The following is a 13,903-nucleotide window of genomic DNA, read 5'->3' as shown; positions in this document are numbered from 1 at the left end:
TTTGTAGTGAACTGGACACAGACCAAGAGAAGCAGGAGACCGTAACTGGTTCCTAAGACACACTCATGGTGCAAGCAGGGCCTGGGCATCAGCAGCGCAGTAGGACTCGGAATTGGAACTCCTTTCTTAGTTATGTTTTTTTTTAACATATATATATTATTGATTTCAGAGAGTAAGGGAGAGATAGAAACATCAATGATGGGAGAGAATCAGTGATCAGCTGCCTCCTGCATTCGCCCCACTCCACCTCCCACCCCCACCCCCTGCTGGGGACCGAGCCTACAACCTGGGCATGTGCCCTGAGCGGGAATTGAGCCATGACCTCCTGGTTCATAGGTCGACACACAACCACTGAGCCACACTGGCTGGGCAATGTGCCGATTTTAGAGAGAACTTACGTGGACTTCCTGTTGTGTAGGACGCTTAGGGGTTTGACTGACACTGACTTGGCCCCTTCTGTTCCCACAATGCTGCTGGTCAATGGTGTCCTCTGCCTGCTGGTGTCCACATGCTCATCCCTTGAAATGTATTGATTCGGGGTTTTACTGGGTGAAGTTTAGAAACCATTCCACCATCTGTGGAACCTGTGATAGGAGCCAGGGCCAGCGTGCTGTTGGTGGGTAGGTAGACTTGAGTGAGTTGACTAAATGGTACTTTAACTTATTTAACTTACAGATGCTAAGTTGGTATTTATTTCTAAATAAGTAGTTCTGTCGTTACTAAGTTATTATTGCAGAAATCTGTTGCGCCCGGTCTTGAGTAACAGTGCATCTCATACTGAGCTGATGCCTTTTCAAGGACATTAAGAACGCTGAGCTCGCTCTGTTCGAACTGAGCCGAGTCATTGCCCTGGAACCAGACCGCCCAGAGGTATTTGAGCAGCGAGCAGAAGTGAGTGTGGCTTTCTTTTCCCTCTGCCCTTCCCAGATTAGTTCAGTCTCGATTTTTTTTCTCTATTATTTCATCACTTGTCAATTTTAAAGCCCCCTTATGCCTGCTATGTTTTTCTCCTAGGTGCTTAATGCTTTCAAACAGGGTTGAAGTTACTAGGAAACTGTGGGCCCATGATACTCCTGATTTAGCATATAATAGTAATATTGAGTATTAAAACATGATACTCCTGATTTAACATATAATAGTAATATTTCGTATTTACGACTAGTACTACTGTCAGTGTTCATTGAAAAGTATATTATTGTATATGTGACGTATCTTAGCAAAACGTAATATGACGGTGTGGTCAAAATGAAACGTGTAGCCTTTCGAAGCATGTGTGTGCGAGCATGTGTGCACGTGTTTATCTGTAACTCCTATGAGACACACTTGCCCACGTGGAGACACGGCTCAGGTAAAGGTGCCTGTCACCAGACCTTGGAGGACGCTAGTGGAGCAGGTCACATAAGGCGGGACTCCAGGTAATCTCGAGAGCTGACCTGAGGGTGCTTCCTCAGGAGCCGAACGGTGTGGCCTTGGCCCCGAGTTCTGCGAGAGGTTGGCAAGGGGAGGGCTGGTGCCGGCTTCGCAGAGGCCTCGCCCTCACCGGGAGGAGATTTGAGAAACATCAGACCCTCGTCCTGGGGAACACGGCGGAGGCGGGGTGCAGAGCAGAGAAAGGGATGTGTGCGAAGGCACTCACTTTAAATGCTTTTTAACGAAATGTATTCGTTTTACTGTTTTATTAAGATAATAGTGAATATCCACGTTTCCCATTGTGTTTATTTTACTGCACACTTAGCCACGTGGAATGCTTAGGGATTATGTTAATGTATTTAACTGGAATAAAACTTAACTTTAGTCATCTGATCAGGTGGGATGTCATAGTTGAACTAAAGGAAGAAATTACTTCTTTTTCCTCTTTGGGGAGAGAAAACTTAGCAAGGAAGCACTAAGCATTTTATTTATTTTTCAGTATGTTTTTATTAAGAGAGGAAGGGACAGGGGGAGAGAGAAACATCAATGATGAGAGAGAATCATTGACGGCTGCCTCCTGCACTCCCTCTACTGGGGATCGAGCCCACAGCCCAGGCATGTGCCCTGATTCATAGGTTAACGCTCAACCACTGACCCACACTGGCCGTATTTTAGTAATTTAAAACTATTTGTGATGATTTTGTTCTCTAAATTATAGTCTCTTAAATTAGAGTTCAGTTTCTTAAAGGGAATTTTATGTTTTATTGGGGATTTAGCTTTAAGAAGAAAATTCTTTCTCAACAATGATATTATGATTCATTATCTCTGGTCCATGTTGGATTGTAATCCTGAGGTTCTTTCTTTCTCTACTTTGGTGAGTGCGTGGTTAAAATGTTATGGATAAAGCATGACTTTAATTTCTAAGTTTACTTAGGAAAAAAAGTTATCTAGAAGGTTTAAACATTTTGTATATCTAATAAAAAATGACATTGGTAATTAGAAAAGTAATTTTCAACTATCGCCCTTTTCCAGGGTTATTGGGCAATGATGTCACTACATGGTGATTTTTTCCAGTTAAATTATAGCATACCACTTACATATATGTCAAAAATTACCTTAGGAGGACGGTTTTACTCTCTGAAATAGTCTATATTCAATGAACATAACTCAGCATTTTTAGTTACTCGGGTCATTATTCTGCCTATTGATTATGGTTCTGTACCGAGGGGTCAATAAACTGGGTAGGGATAGTTTTCCTTCCAAACAGAAGCCCCGCCCACTCTGCCTGTGGGATTCTCAGGCCTATGCTTTGTTCCTTCCTCTTCCTGCCACTGGCGATGTGCCCCCCTGAATCCTCCCCTTTGCTGGTTGGCAGCTTCTGCAGAATAGGAAGCCAGTTAGTAAAACTTGATCAAAACGACCCGTATTATCAGGAGAAAACCAATCCTAACCCAAGAACGTTTGCTGAGGAGAAAGTGCTTGAGCTTGAGGCGTGCACACTGACACCCACTTGGGGTTTCCTCACGTCTTCTTGGTGTACCGTTGCCTTCTGCACTATCTCCTGTGGCGTCCTGTGGCCTGGACACACCGGTTGCTGGGTCAGAAGAGCTCTCCAGAAGGGCTTGCCGATGTGTCTCTCTACGTCGCGGATCATGACTGTCGAGCTAAGCATGAGCACACCAGGGCTTACAGAACACCCAAAACTTTAGAAATAGTCATTCAGCACTTACTACCTCCGAGGACGTAGCCAAAGGTCATGGAAGGCTCTCTCTGGGCCCAACCGTTTCTCTGTCTTAATGGTTCCCAGTTTTCTTTCAGATTGATTTTGACCCCACATTTGGGTCTGAAAGAGTAACTAGCGGTTGAGGGGAAAATGTTCACATTTTAAGAACAGCAACATTGGTGCTAACCCAGAGCGTGGGACAACCCCAAGGCCGTGGCTGCCGTCCCCGCTCCTTAGCCTTCCCCTGGGCAGACAGAGGAGAGGCTGCTCAGCTTGCTGACCTTGAACCCCACTGCCCAGTGCATGGGGTTAAGGACTCTAGTCCGCGGAGGGAGTAATGCTGAGAGTGGAGTGTGCTGAAGTGTCACTGAAAACATTGGCAGTTTTAGGGTTGCTCATTGGGAGTCTTCTCTCCTGATCACCTTTTTGGGTTTGTAGATTCTGTCCCCTCTGGGACGAATTAGTGAAGCGGTGAACGATCTGACGAAGGCCATTCAGCTGCAGCCCTCCGCCCGCCTGTACCGACACCGGGGGACTCTGTACTTCATATCAGAGGTGAGTCGTTTCTGCCCAGAAACACTTCCTTGCGCGATGACAAACACTTTTCCTTCTGCTTCCAGAATATTTGGGTTTGGGGCCGCATAGTAATATGTTGGTGATACAAGACCGTTAGTTATAAGAGCATTTATTTTTATTTTTTAGCTGAAATAGAACACGTAGCGAAATATCAAGTACCAAGAACACATTTTCTTGCTGGAACTGTCAGTAGGAACTAATTCTGGCCGGGGCGGAGGGGGGTGGGGGGAGAAAGAGAGAGAAACAGAAGAGAAATTTGGTTCCTGGATTACACTTCAGCCTCTCTTGTGGTTGCCAGCGTGGGAAGCAGGTGGGCCTGCTGTCAGTGTGATTATTCAACTTAGAGGTACAATCTGAATTCCTCTGAGTATCAACCGAGGAACCATGAGCTGAGCTAACGTGGCTCCCCAGGCCGCGGGTTCCTTCTGTGGGTGACCCAGGTCTAGCAGGCTTGTCTTTTATCATCACAGTGGCATTTCTGATGGCCCCAGTTATCTTTTCTGGGTTTATGTAATTTTTATAATGATTTTTAATGCAAAAAATAGATATTTTTAAAATCTCAGCATAGTACATGTGAAGGTCGATTTATAGCATAATTGTTTTAGAAGTATTTAATACAATAACCTGTGAGTACCAGAAAATTTTTTAAAGTTCCTCTAACAGGTTATGACTTTAATATTACTTAAAATAGTAATATTCTCTTAATAGTTGAAACAGTATCCTTATATTTGTCGGTCTTCCCATCTATTTCCTAAGAAAATCCACTATTTTAACAGTCTAAGCATTCGAGTTACTTATGGTCACGAAATGTTTCCCCTGAGGCTGAAAGGACAGAGAACAGATGGGGATTTTTTCTCTCCCTGTCGGAGGTAGGACATGTCCAGGCGTCTGGCGAATGCTGCCTCATTCTTCCCCCTCGCCCTCTCGCAGGACTACGCCACGGCCCACGAGGACTTCCAGCAGTCCCTCGCGCTGAACAGGAACCAGCCCATCGCCATGCTGTACAAAGGACTGACTTTCTTCCACCGCGGACTCCTGAAGGTGACCGCGGTGTGCGTCGTGTGCGCGGTCTGCGGGCTCTGCTCCCGCTGCGCGGTGGGGGGAATGCCGTGGAGTTGAGTTTGGCGCAGACCGGACCCTGAGTTGGTGGTGAAACGCCTTCATTAAATGAATGAGCTTCGTTTAGATACCTCTGTGTCCCCGGTGAAGGGGTCTCTCCAGGCCCACAGCAGTTCAGAGATCCAGGAAGTGGGTGATGGGTGACCCCTGATTTACATCATCGTCTAGCACATTAGACACCTACCAGGCAGTATTGCATGGCAGATGGCACAGCTGTCCAGCTCGTAGCTGTACCGGACAGTTTGGATGTTTTAGGGAAAAAACAGCAAACATTTTCCTATTGGATTCTCTCGGTTTTATCTGTGTCTCAAGGATACTTAAGAAATGGTATGTTCTGAGCACGTATTTCGATCAGCCTTTACTCTGAGGGTTCCCTGAGGTTGTGCTGTCGGCCAGAGGGAGAGCTGGCCGCCCTCCAGCGGGAGGAGGCCCGGCCAGAGGTGTGAGTGGCACTCCCTGCACCAGCCGGCCCAGAGCCGGCGCATATCCGTAGAGATCGATGCATTCGAACGTAGTTTCTGTGTTCCCAACGGCTTCACATCTTGATCCTGCTATGTCCCCTCTTTGGCAGAATGAGGTAGAGAGCTGTGCAGTCATTAGACAGGAACCCCGAAACCAAAGCCTCTTAAAAGCTGAAGAGAAATCACACATTGAAGATCTGTGGCGTCCGAGCATGCTGTAAGTGCAGTGGGCAGCCGGCGGCCCTGGGCACCTCCCCAGACGTCCACAGACACCCCGACTGAACCCGCCTCCCTGGGCTCCGACCTCCCCCTCCCGCCTCGGTCCTTCCTCCGGTCCTCCTCACGCTGGGTAACCCTCGCCCCACCCCCTCACGCTGGGCAGCTCTCGCCCCCACCAGGCTCTCCAGCTGATAAGCTCCCTGACTGCCTTTTGCCTCGTCCCCACACCCAGCCGCCCGGGGCTTTCCTAGTTTGCTCTTACAGGTGTCTCCCTAATGGACCCTTCTTTTCTTTCCTGAGACACTGTCTCCGTTCGAGCCACCTCCTACTTGGCCCCTTTCCCCCCCCTCTCCAGCCTGTCTGCTCTGCTGGTGCACAGCCGAGACCCTGTCTAGAGCCCATTCGTAGGCTGCACCCCTGCCTGCAGCCCCCAGCCCTCACTGCGAGCATGGCCCAGGGGACCGCACTGGCCTGGTCCCCGACTCCTCCATCTCCTCCACTCCCACCCGAGCTGCCTGCACTCCTGCTGACCCCTTCCTCCCCCCGCCCCCCCATTCTGAGCGCCCCGTCCCCCTGCGCAGTCCCTTCCCGTCCACCAGGCCTCTGTCTTCCCAAGTTCCTCTCCTCCACGTTCTCTGAGGCCCAGCCCACCACCCCTTCCTCTGGGAGCGTGTGCCTTACCCGGGTCAGGTAGCTGCGTCTCTCTCTATTCCCAGGACGTGGACGCGTGCCTCTATTGTAGTTCTTAGCGCGTATTCTAATAACCGGGGTAGATCCTAGCTTCTAACTCGACTGAGTGCTTAGAGGACAGAGGTGGTGACCTGTTCACCTGTCTCCTGTGTCTCACACTGCCCGGCACGTAGTAGGCGCTCAATACATGTTTGCTGAATCAAAAATATCGTGGCAAAAATTTTTAAAAGTCAAAAGTACGTCATAACAGGAAGCTTGTTTACAGCGGTCTTGAACATTCCTTAAATACTGAAGTTACCGGTTCTCCTTTCTACCAAACAGTGTTCAGTTGAGTTCCTAAAAGTGCACATTGTCCCATTGTTGCCTTTGAGGACTTTTTAGAAGCCGCTCTTGCCCTGCTGCCCGCTCCTCGCCCCTAAGAACATCCAGAAGCAGGGAATGCGTGACTTTTTTAAAGAATTAGGATTGTACTGCTTTTGCAAAATTACCTTGTGTGCCTACCAAATCATTAAATATTTATTGAGTGCCCATCATGTGCAAGGCATGTGACATCTTTAGTAGTTTTCTGCTCTGAACTGTCTCCTCGAGGATGAAATGATGATCACGGAAGTTGTAAAGTCTTTCTCATTAAAGCGTGAGGCTTTGTAGCCATTCACTTAAGCGAGACACTTCTTTTCCTGGGGAAATGTGTGAAATGTCTTCATGATCTTTATTACAGTCAACGAGCCAATCAGAATGCAAAAGACACTTGGTGCCGGTTTAAGCCTGGGATGTGGGTTCTGAAACAGAAGGGTCCATTTTGTAGCGGTTTGCACAGGGAGAGGCCCACAGCAGCCAGCGCTGTGTTTGCTACGGCTCCTCCTGTTGGCGGGGTGCCCTCTGGCCCCCACTCCCTTAGTTTGTGTGGCCCCCACTCCCTCAGCCTCAGATCTGCCACCGTGCTGCCAGAAGCCAGGCCCCACACGCCCGCCTTTAAGGTCTGTTTTATTTTGTGTCCCAGTTTCTTTTTCCTTGTAGATCATGGGAACCCTTCAGCCAGCCCATACAGGGGCCTTTTCACTTGTTTTGTGAACAGTTTCACTGTGGGCTTGCTTTCCCCCCTTTTTGTTGGTTCTATTTTATTGCTGCTAGTTATGATCATCTGAGTTTTTCCCACAGCTGCTGGGCTTTGTGGTTCCACGGGGCTTTCATTCATGAAGGAAGTGTTATTAATAGGAAGGTGGTATCTTTTTTTTTTTTTTTTTTTTTTTTTTTTTTTTTTAAATATATTTTATTGATTTTTTTTTTACAGAGAGGAAGGGAGAGAGATAGAGAGTTAGAAACATCGATGAGAGAGAAACATCGACCAGCTGCCTCCTGCACACCCCCTACTGGGGATGTGCCCGCAACCAAGGTACATGCCCTTGACCAGAATCGAACCTGGGACCCTTGAGTCCGCAGGCTGACGCTCTATCCACCGAGCCAAACCGGCTAGGGCGGAAGGTGGTATCTTTAGGCAGAACATCCTGAGGAAAGACAGGGGGAAGCTGTGGTTCCCAGGGATGCATCTGTTGACGGAAGTAAACCCTCCAGGTTCAGTTGACTGCACTCCCTACCTCTCTCTTTTTGTAAAGTCCTCCTATTTAAAAAGTCACTAAGACCATGTGAAATATACCTTCAGGTGCTTTAGTGATTGAAGCAAAACTCAATTTGAACTGTTCTGCAAGTGAAACAATGTTCTATATGATTTTTGCAGGAAGCTATTGAATCCTTCAAAGAAGCTCTGAAGCAGAAGGTTGATTTTATCGATGCGTATAAAAGCCTGGGGCAGGCCTACAGGTAAGGAGAGGAGCGCCAGGTGGGCAGCAGGCGGGTGGCAGGTAGGGAAGCCAGAGCCTCAGATAGGAATGATCTCTAAGGAAAGTTGTGTTTCTTTTCTTTGTTTTATGAGTCAGATTTTTTTTTTAATATGTTTTTTATTTATTTATTTATTTATTTATTTATTTTTAGAGAGAGAGGAAGGGAGGGGGATGGAGAGGTAGAAACTTCGATGAGAGAGGAGCATCATCAATTGGCTGCCTCCTGCACGATCCCCAACAGGGATGGAGCCCCCAACCCAGGCATGTGCCCTGACCGGGAATCGAACCGGAAGCCTCTTGGTTCCTGGGTTGACACTCAACCGCCGAGCCACACTGGCTGGGCCGAAATTTCGTTTCTTAACCAAAGGAAATGGTCATTCTAAATCACAAAGGCATGTGTGCACTTGTTGAGAGTCGAATACTGCAGGAACCGTGTGTCAGAGGGTGTCATGATACTTACTCTTACGCTCCTAACTTCCGTGTGTATGTGTATCTGTCTGGAAAGTGAGAAGCTTCCCCGGGTGATGGTTTGAATATCGGCCTCATGAGCTGTGGAGTTATCGATGTTGCTGTTTTTTTAAGCCGCCACTAAGGCTACTACCCACATGGCTATGATCCGGGTGAAGGTTGGAGTAGAGGGATGAAGTGTTACAGTTCTGACACTTCTCTGTCGGGAGGGAGAATCTGTGCCGTGACCCTGGCTGCCTGGCTCCCTGGCTCCATGCCTGGCCCTCAGAAACAGCCATTCTGACTTCGGTTTTGGGGGGAAAAAATGCACTCTGACTTATTCAAAGGTACCATGAAAGTTAGAAAAGGAAGACAGTAACAGAAACCCTCTTCAAAACTCTGAGAGCTCGGCTGGCGTGGCTCAGTGGTTGAGCATCAACCTATGAACCCAGAGGTCATGATTTCATTCCTAGTCAGGGCATATGGGGGCTCGATCCCCAGTGTGGGGCGTGCAGGAGGCAGCTGATCCATGATTCTCTCTCATCATTGATGTTTCTCTCTCTCTCTCCCTCTGCCTTTCTCTCTGACATCAATACAAATAAAAAGGGAAACCCCATGCCAAGCTATCCGATTCCCAGATTAGACCTTAACTCTGAAGATGACTTACTGAGTATGTGTCTAACATGTCTGTACCGTGTGCGTGACTCTTGTGAAACCCCTAGAGAACTGGGCAATTTCGAAGCAGCCACCGAGAGCTTCCAGAAGGCCCTGCTGCTCAACCAGAACCACGTGCAGACCCTGCAGCTCCGGGGCCTGATGCTCTACCACCACGGCAGCCTGCAGGAGGCCCTGAAGAACTTCAAGGTGAGCCCGAGCAAGCCGGCTGCAGGTGTGCACGGCTCCCCGGGAAGTTCTGGGATGAGTGGGCTGCTGGGGAGTCGGGTTTCTGCCTCAAAACGGAAGGAAAGCCGCTGCCCCGTCCTGTAGGCCAATTCACAGAGCATGTATTGGGCCTGATTTCACCTGGAGGGAGAGCTCGCCTAGTTCCAGATGAAAGGATGACGCACTGGAGCATTTCCCTAAACTGGATTGACACTAACATGCATTTCTCCCTCGCCGCGGCAGCGGTGCCTGCAGCTGGAGCCGTACAACGAGGTGTGCCAGTACATGCGGGGCCTCAGCCACGTGGCCATGGGGCAGTTCTACGAGGGGATAAAGGCACAGACTAAAGTCATGCTCAACGACCCCCTCCCCGGCCAGAAGGCCAGCCCGGAGTACCTGAAAGTGAAGTACCTCCGCGGTGAGTCAGAAACGACAGTCATTGAATTCTAACTCGGAAAACCAGAAAGCGTATTGCTTGTCTTGTCTCTTACGTTCCATGGACAACTGAGTATCAAAGGTTCCAGGGAACCTGTCCACAGCCACCCCGTGGTGAGTGGTGGGATTCGAACTAGATGTTTTTGTTTTTCACGTAAGGCCGGATCTTTCTTTCCATTTCTTCTCTTTCCTTTGTTACCACGAGCCCTTCGCAACAGTACTGTCCAACGGAAAATAATCGCAAACTATGTATGTAATTAAAATTCTCTAGTAGATATATTAAAAAGGTCAAAACGCACAGGTGGGATGAATTTTAACAGAACATTTTATTTAATTCTGTATATCCACAATATCAGATCAACATGTAACTGATAGGAAAGCACTATTCATTTGCTATTTTACCTTTTTTGTACTAAGTCTTCCAAGCTTGCACTTACAGTACATCTCAATTTAAATATAAATTTCCATGGGGCATATTTGATCTAATTTTAAGTTTCATAAAATTTAACGTTGAAAAAGTAGATTCACATAATGCAAGTTCTTTCAAACATACTGAAGTTTTCTAATCACTGTATCAAATGTTTTTAAGTTTAAATTCATTCAAATCCATTTAAATTTAGCTTCTCAGGCACCCCGTCCACATTTAAGTGCTCCGTGGCTGGGCGGCTATGGGCTGCCTATTGGGTAGCACAGCCCAGTCCTCTGAATTCCCTCTTTTTTCCTGGTTCGGAGAACTTGGACTTGTGAGCTCTAGACCGAGGGATGGGGCGCCAGGTCCCGGGTTTTTCCCGCGCTGCTGCGTAGAGATCAGCAGCGGGCGGTCCGTGGGTGAAACCATACAGGCAGTTACTCCTCTAGCCGGTGACGGAGAACCAGGCTCAGTCTGACACGTGGATTCTCAGAACCTGGAAGGGAAACGTGAGCTCTGTGGTGTAGCTCATGGGAAGGTGGTTAAAATTCAGCCACCGTGGGCCCAGGCTGATGGCTTGTATTCACCTGGAGACTCAAGTCAGAGGCAGGTCACTCCGATTAGCATATAACAATAGTGACTTAATTAAATTTGGAGTCTCCATGTAGGATTCTTTTTGTTTAAAAATTTATCTTTATTGTTGAAAGTATTAGATGTCTCTTTTTCCCCATTGACCCCCTCCACCTCGCTCCCGCCCCTCAGGAGGCAGTCACTGCATTATTGTTATGCACACAAGCATAAAAGTTCCCTGGTTCATCTCTTCCCACCCACCCCCCACCCCCACCTTCCTGCTGAAATTCATCCTCCTGTTTCATGCCTCTGTGTCTCTGGATCTATTTTGTTCATCCGTTTATTTTGTTCATTAGATTCCACATGTGAGTGAGATCATGTGATGCTTGTCTTTCTCTGGCTGGCTTCTTCCGTTTAGCATGGTGCTCCCCATTTAGAGTTACTGTAATGAAGTACATGTGTCACAAAAACACTTGTGTGGCCGCCAGCTATAGAAGATGCTCCTTTAGCGGCATTGGGTGTGTGAGGTCTCACTTCCCGCCCGCAGAGTACTCTCGGTACCTCCACGCGCACCTGGACACGCCCCTCACGGAGTACAACGTGGACGCGGACCTGCCCGGGAGCTTCAAGGACCACTGGGCTAAGAACCTGCCCTTCCTCATAGAAGACTACGAGGAGCAGCCGGGCTTGCAGCCCCACATTAAGTGAGTTCCCTGAAGGAGTGTCCTCTTGTTCACACTGAACCATAGTCCATCGGGCTGTCTCTTCACCAATACATGGCTTTCTGTTCCTGTTTCTGATTACTTTTGGATTTGACACGTCTGCAAATATTTCTTTTATATATATATATATATATATATATATATATATATATATATATATATTTTATTGACTTCAAAGAGCGTTAAGGTGAGGGAGAAGGAGATAGAAACATCAATGATGAGAGGGAATCATGGATTGGCTGCCTCCTGCACACCCCACAGTGGGGATCGAGCCCACAATCCAGGCATGTGCCCTGACCGGGTATCGAACCGTGACCTCCTGGTTCATGGGTTGACACTCAACCTCTCAGCTGCACCGGCCGGGCTTCTTTAGGTTATAAAGTACCGTGAAACTTACCTCTGGATATCGTCATTTCTTCTAGTTGGATCTTCCCTGCTAATCGTGGGCAGTCGTCCACCTTCAGATGTGCTTGGGCTGACTGGCAGCCTTGGATGCGCATTATTCTTCTGCTGTGTTACTTTTAAAACAAATTACTTAACATACTGAAGGTCTGAAATCCCACTACTGGCCAAAGACTGCTGCCATAGGGCAAAGCGGAGATGCCGTAGAGCTCTCCCATCAACACTGTTAGATCTAGAATAGATATGATTCCTGGGAGGCCACAGTGTCTTAAAAATTAAGAAAATTCCATAAAGATCAACCCTCTCACTCTCTAAAAAGAAAGAAGGGCGTCCAAACTGGAATGGCGAATGGTTTACAAGGAGGGTGTCCCAGAGGGGAGCGTATCTAACAGCTGCGGTGGTAGGATGCTGGAGGCAGCCCAGCCCTGTGGCTCACAGCTTGAGCATCAACCCAGGAACCAAGCGGTTACCGGTTCAACCCGGTCAGGGCACATCCCAGTGTTGGGGGCTCAATCCTAGTAGGGGCATGCAGGAGGCAGCCTATCGATGTTTCTATCTCTCTATCCCTCTCACTTCCTCTCTCTGAAGATCAATAAAAACATATTTAAAAAAAAAAAAAAGCATGCTGGAGGCACAGGCAGGAGGGCTTGGCTGAACTGGAAAGGGCTGCACTGATGCCACGTGGGAGGCTTTCACCAGAAGCAGATGCAGATCCTGCCGAGGAAGAACTCGGTGCCGATTCGGGCCCAGCATCCCACAGAATCAGATCGTTAATGTGAGAATCAGCAGCAACCGGGTGGCCTTCGGCTTCCTGATTGGTTTTCGGTGGAGGTGGCGACTGCTCTTCCGGGGAAACCGGTGACCGGATGCCCGTTGTAAAAGTCCTTATCGTGTCCGACCTGTTTCTTCCAGAGACGTGTTGCATCAGAACTTTGAGAGCTACAAGCCGGAGGTACAAGAGCTGATCTGCGTAGCGGATCGTCTGGGGTCACTGATGCAGTACGAAACGCCTGGTTTCCTGCCCAACAAGAGAATACACAGAGGTACGTGAAAGGCTCCGAAAGTGTAACCGTTTCAGACAAAGGAGCCAGGATTGCTAAACCGCACTGTGCTTTAAGAAACCATTTGCCGTGCTTACTCAACATCTCCACATGATCATCACAGCAACGTGTGGATTCATTCATCTGCATCCCGAAGGACGACGCCTCCTGCCCTGGCTCCGTGCGGTTGCCATGGTGTGGACGTAAACATAGACCGTAGGGCGGTCTGAGGCCTGTGGGGCAGGCGGCTCCCCCGTCCCCCGGGGCGGCTTCCTTCCTGGAGGCCTCCGGGTGCTTTGGGAGGGAGCCGAGGGGAGGGGACACCTTTGGGGTGTCTCTAGTCTCCTCTGAAAGGTTGAGTTTTGGCAGGGCCATCACGATTGCAGTGTGCATCCGGTCTTGTTAAATCTCCACACTTGTGGTTCTTTACACATTGACCCTAGAGCAGCGCAGATGGGACCTGCAGGGCCCACTCGTGCGTGGATATTTTCAGTGCATCTGTGGAAGCTCATAGAGATTTCCGGCTTTCCCAAAGCAGTCAGATTGCTGGCTCTTCCCTGTCAGTGCACGAACCCTGACACCTGCAGATACGTCTGAACTTTCCCACATGAGCTTTCCCTGTGTCATGTCTGCTGTTGTGGACAGGTGCTGCCCCCACAGTGCATCGCCTAAGACAGTACTGATGTGGGTGCTGGCAGACAGTTGTCTTGCCAACAGACGATGTAAACATAACGGCATATACAGCACAGAACTGTGGAGGCAGTTTCTCTTCTTAGGATTTAATAACATTTTTATTTCTCAAGTTTACTGTATCCTAAGAATAGAGTACACAATACACATCACAGATGAACTATGTGTTAGTCGACTGTTTATGTATTAAGGAAGGCTTCTGGCCAGCAGTAGGCCATTGGCAGTTAGTTTGGGGGAATCAGAGTGGTCCCCGGGTTTCCAGCTGTGCAG

The 13,903-nt window shown here is 48.4% G+C and overlaps 1 protein-coding gene across 10 annotated transcripts in view; it reads left to right on the top strand.

Annotated features, from left to right (window-relative positions):
* Positions 1-13,903, top strand: part of TTC13 (tetratricopeptide repeat domain 13) — a 45,087-nt gene that overhangs the window by 19,692 nt on the left and 11,492 nt on the right. For 4 of the 10 annotated variants that reach the window (XM_070401053.1, XM_070401052.1, XM_070401050.1 and 1 more), the window contains 7 exons: positions 3,572-3,688; positions 4,640-4,750; positions 7,934-8,016; positions 9,206-9,347; positions 9,609-9,783; positions 11,327-11,483; positions 12,816-12,946. In XM_070401053.1, the coding sequence (XP_070257154.1) occupies positions 3,572-3,688; positions 4,640-4,750; positions 7,934-8,016; positions 9,206-9,347; positions 9,609-9,783; positions 11,327-11,483; positions 12,816-12,946 (916 nt within the window). Of the gene's footprint in view, positions 1-798; positions 892-3,571; positions 3,689-4,582; positions 4,751-7,933; positions 8,017-9,205; positions 9,348-9,608; positions 9,784-11,326; positions 11,484-12,815; positions 12,947-13,903 lie in introns of all 10 variants that reach the window. The other 6 variants (XM_070401047.1, XM_070401046.1, XM_070401045.1 and 3 more) reach the window with 3 other exon arrangements.

The sequence above is a fragment of the Myotis yumanensis genome, unplaced genomic scaffold (assembly GCF_028538775.1).
Source record: "Myotis yumanensis isolate MYYU_CA2020_CCGP unplaced genomic scaffold, mMyoYum1.0.hap1 SCAF_22, whole genome shotgun sequence".
Taxonomy (NCBI): domain Eukaryota; kingdom Metazoa; phylum Chordata; class Mammalia; order Chiroptera; family Vespertilionidae; genus Myotis; species Myotis yumanensis.
Note: the sequence above shows the minus strand (reverse complement) of the source record. Positions and strands in the feature narration are given on the sequence as shown.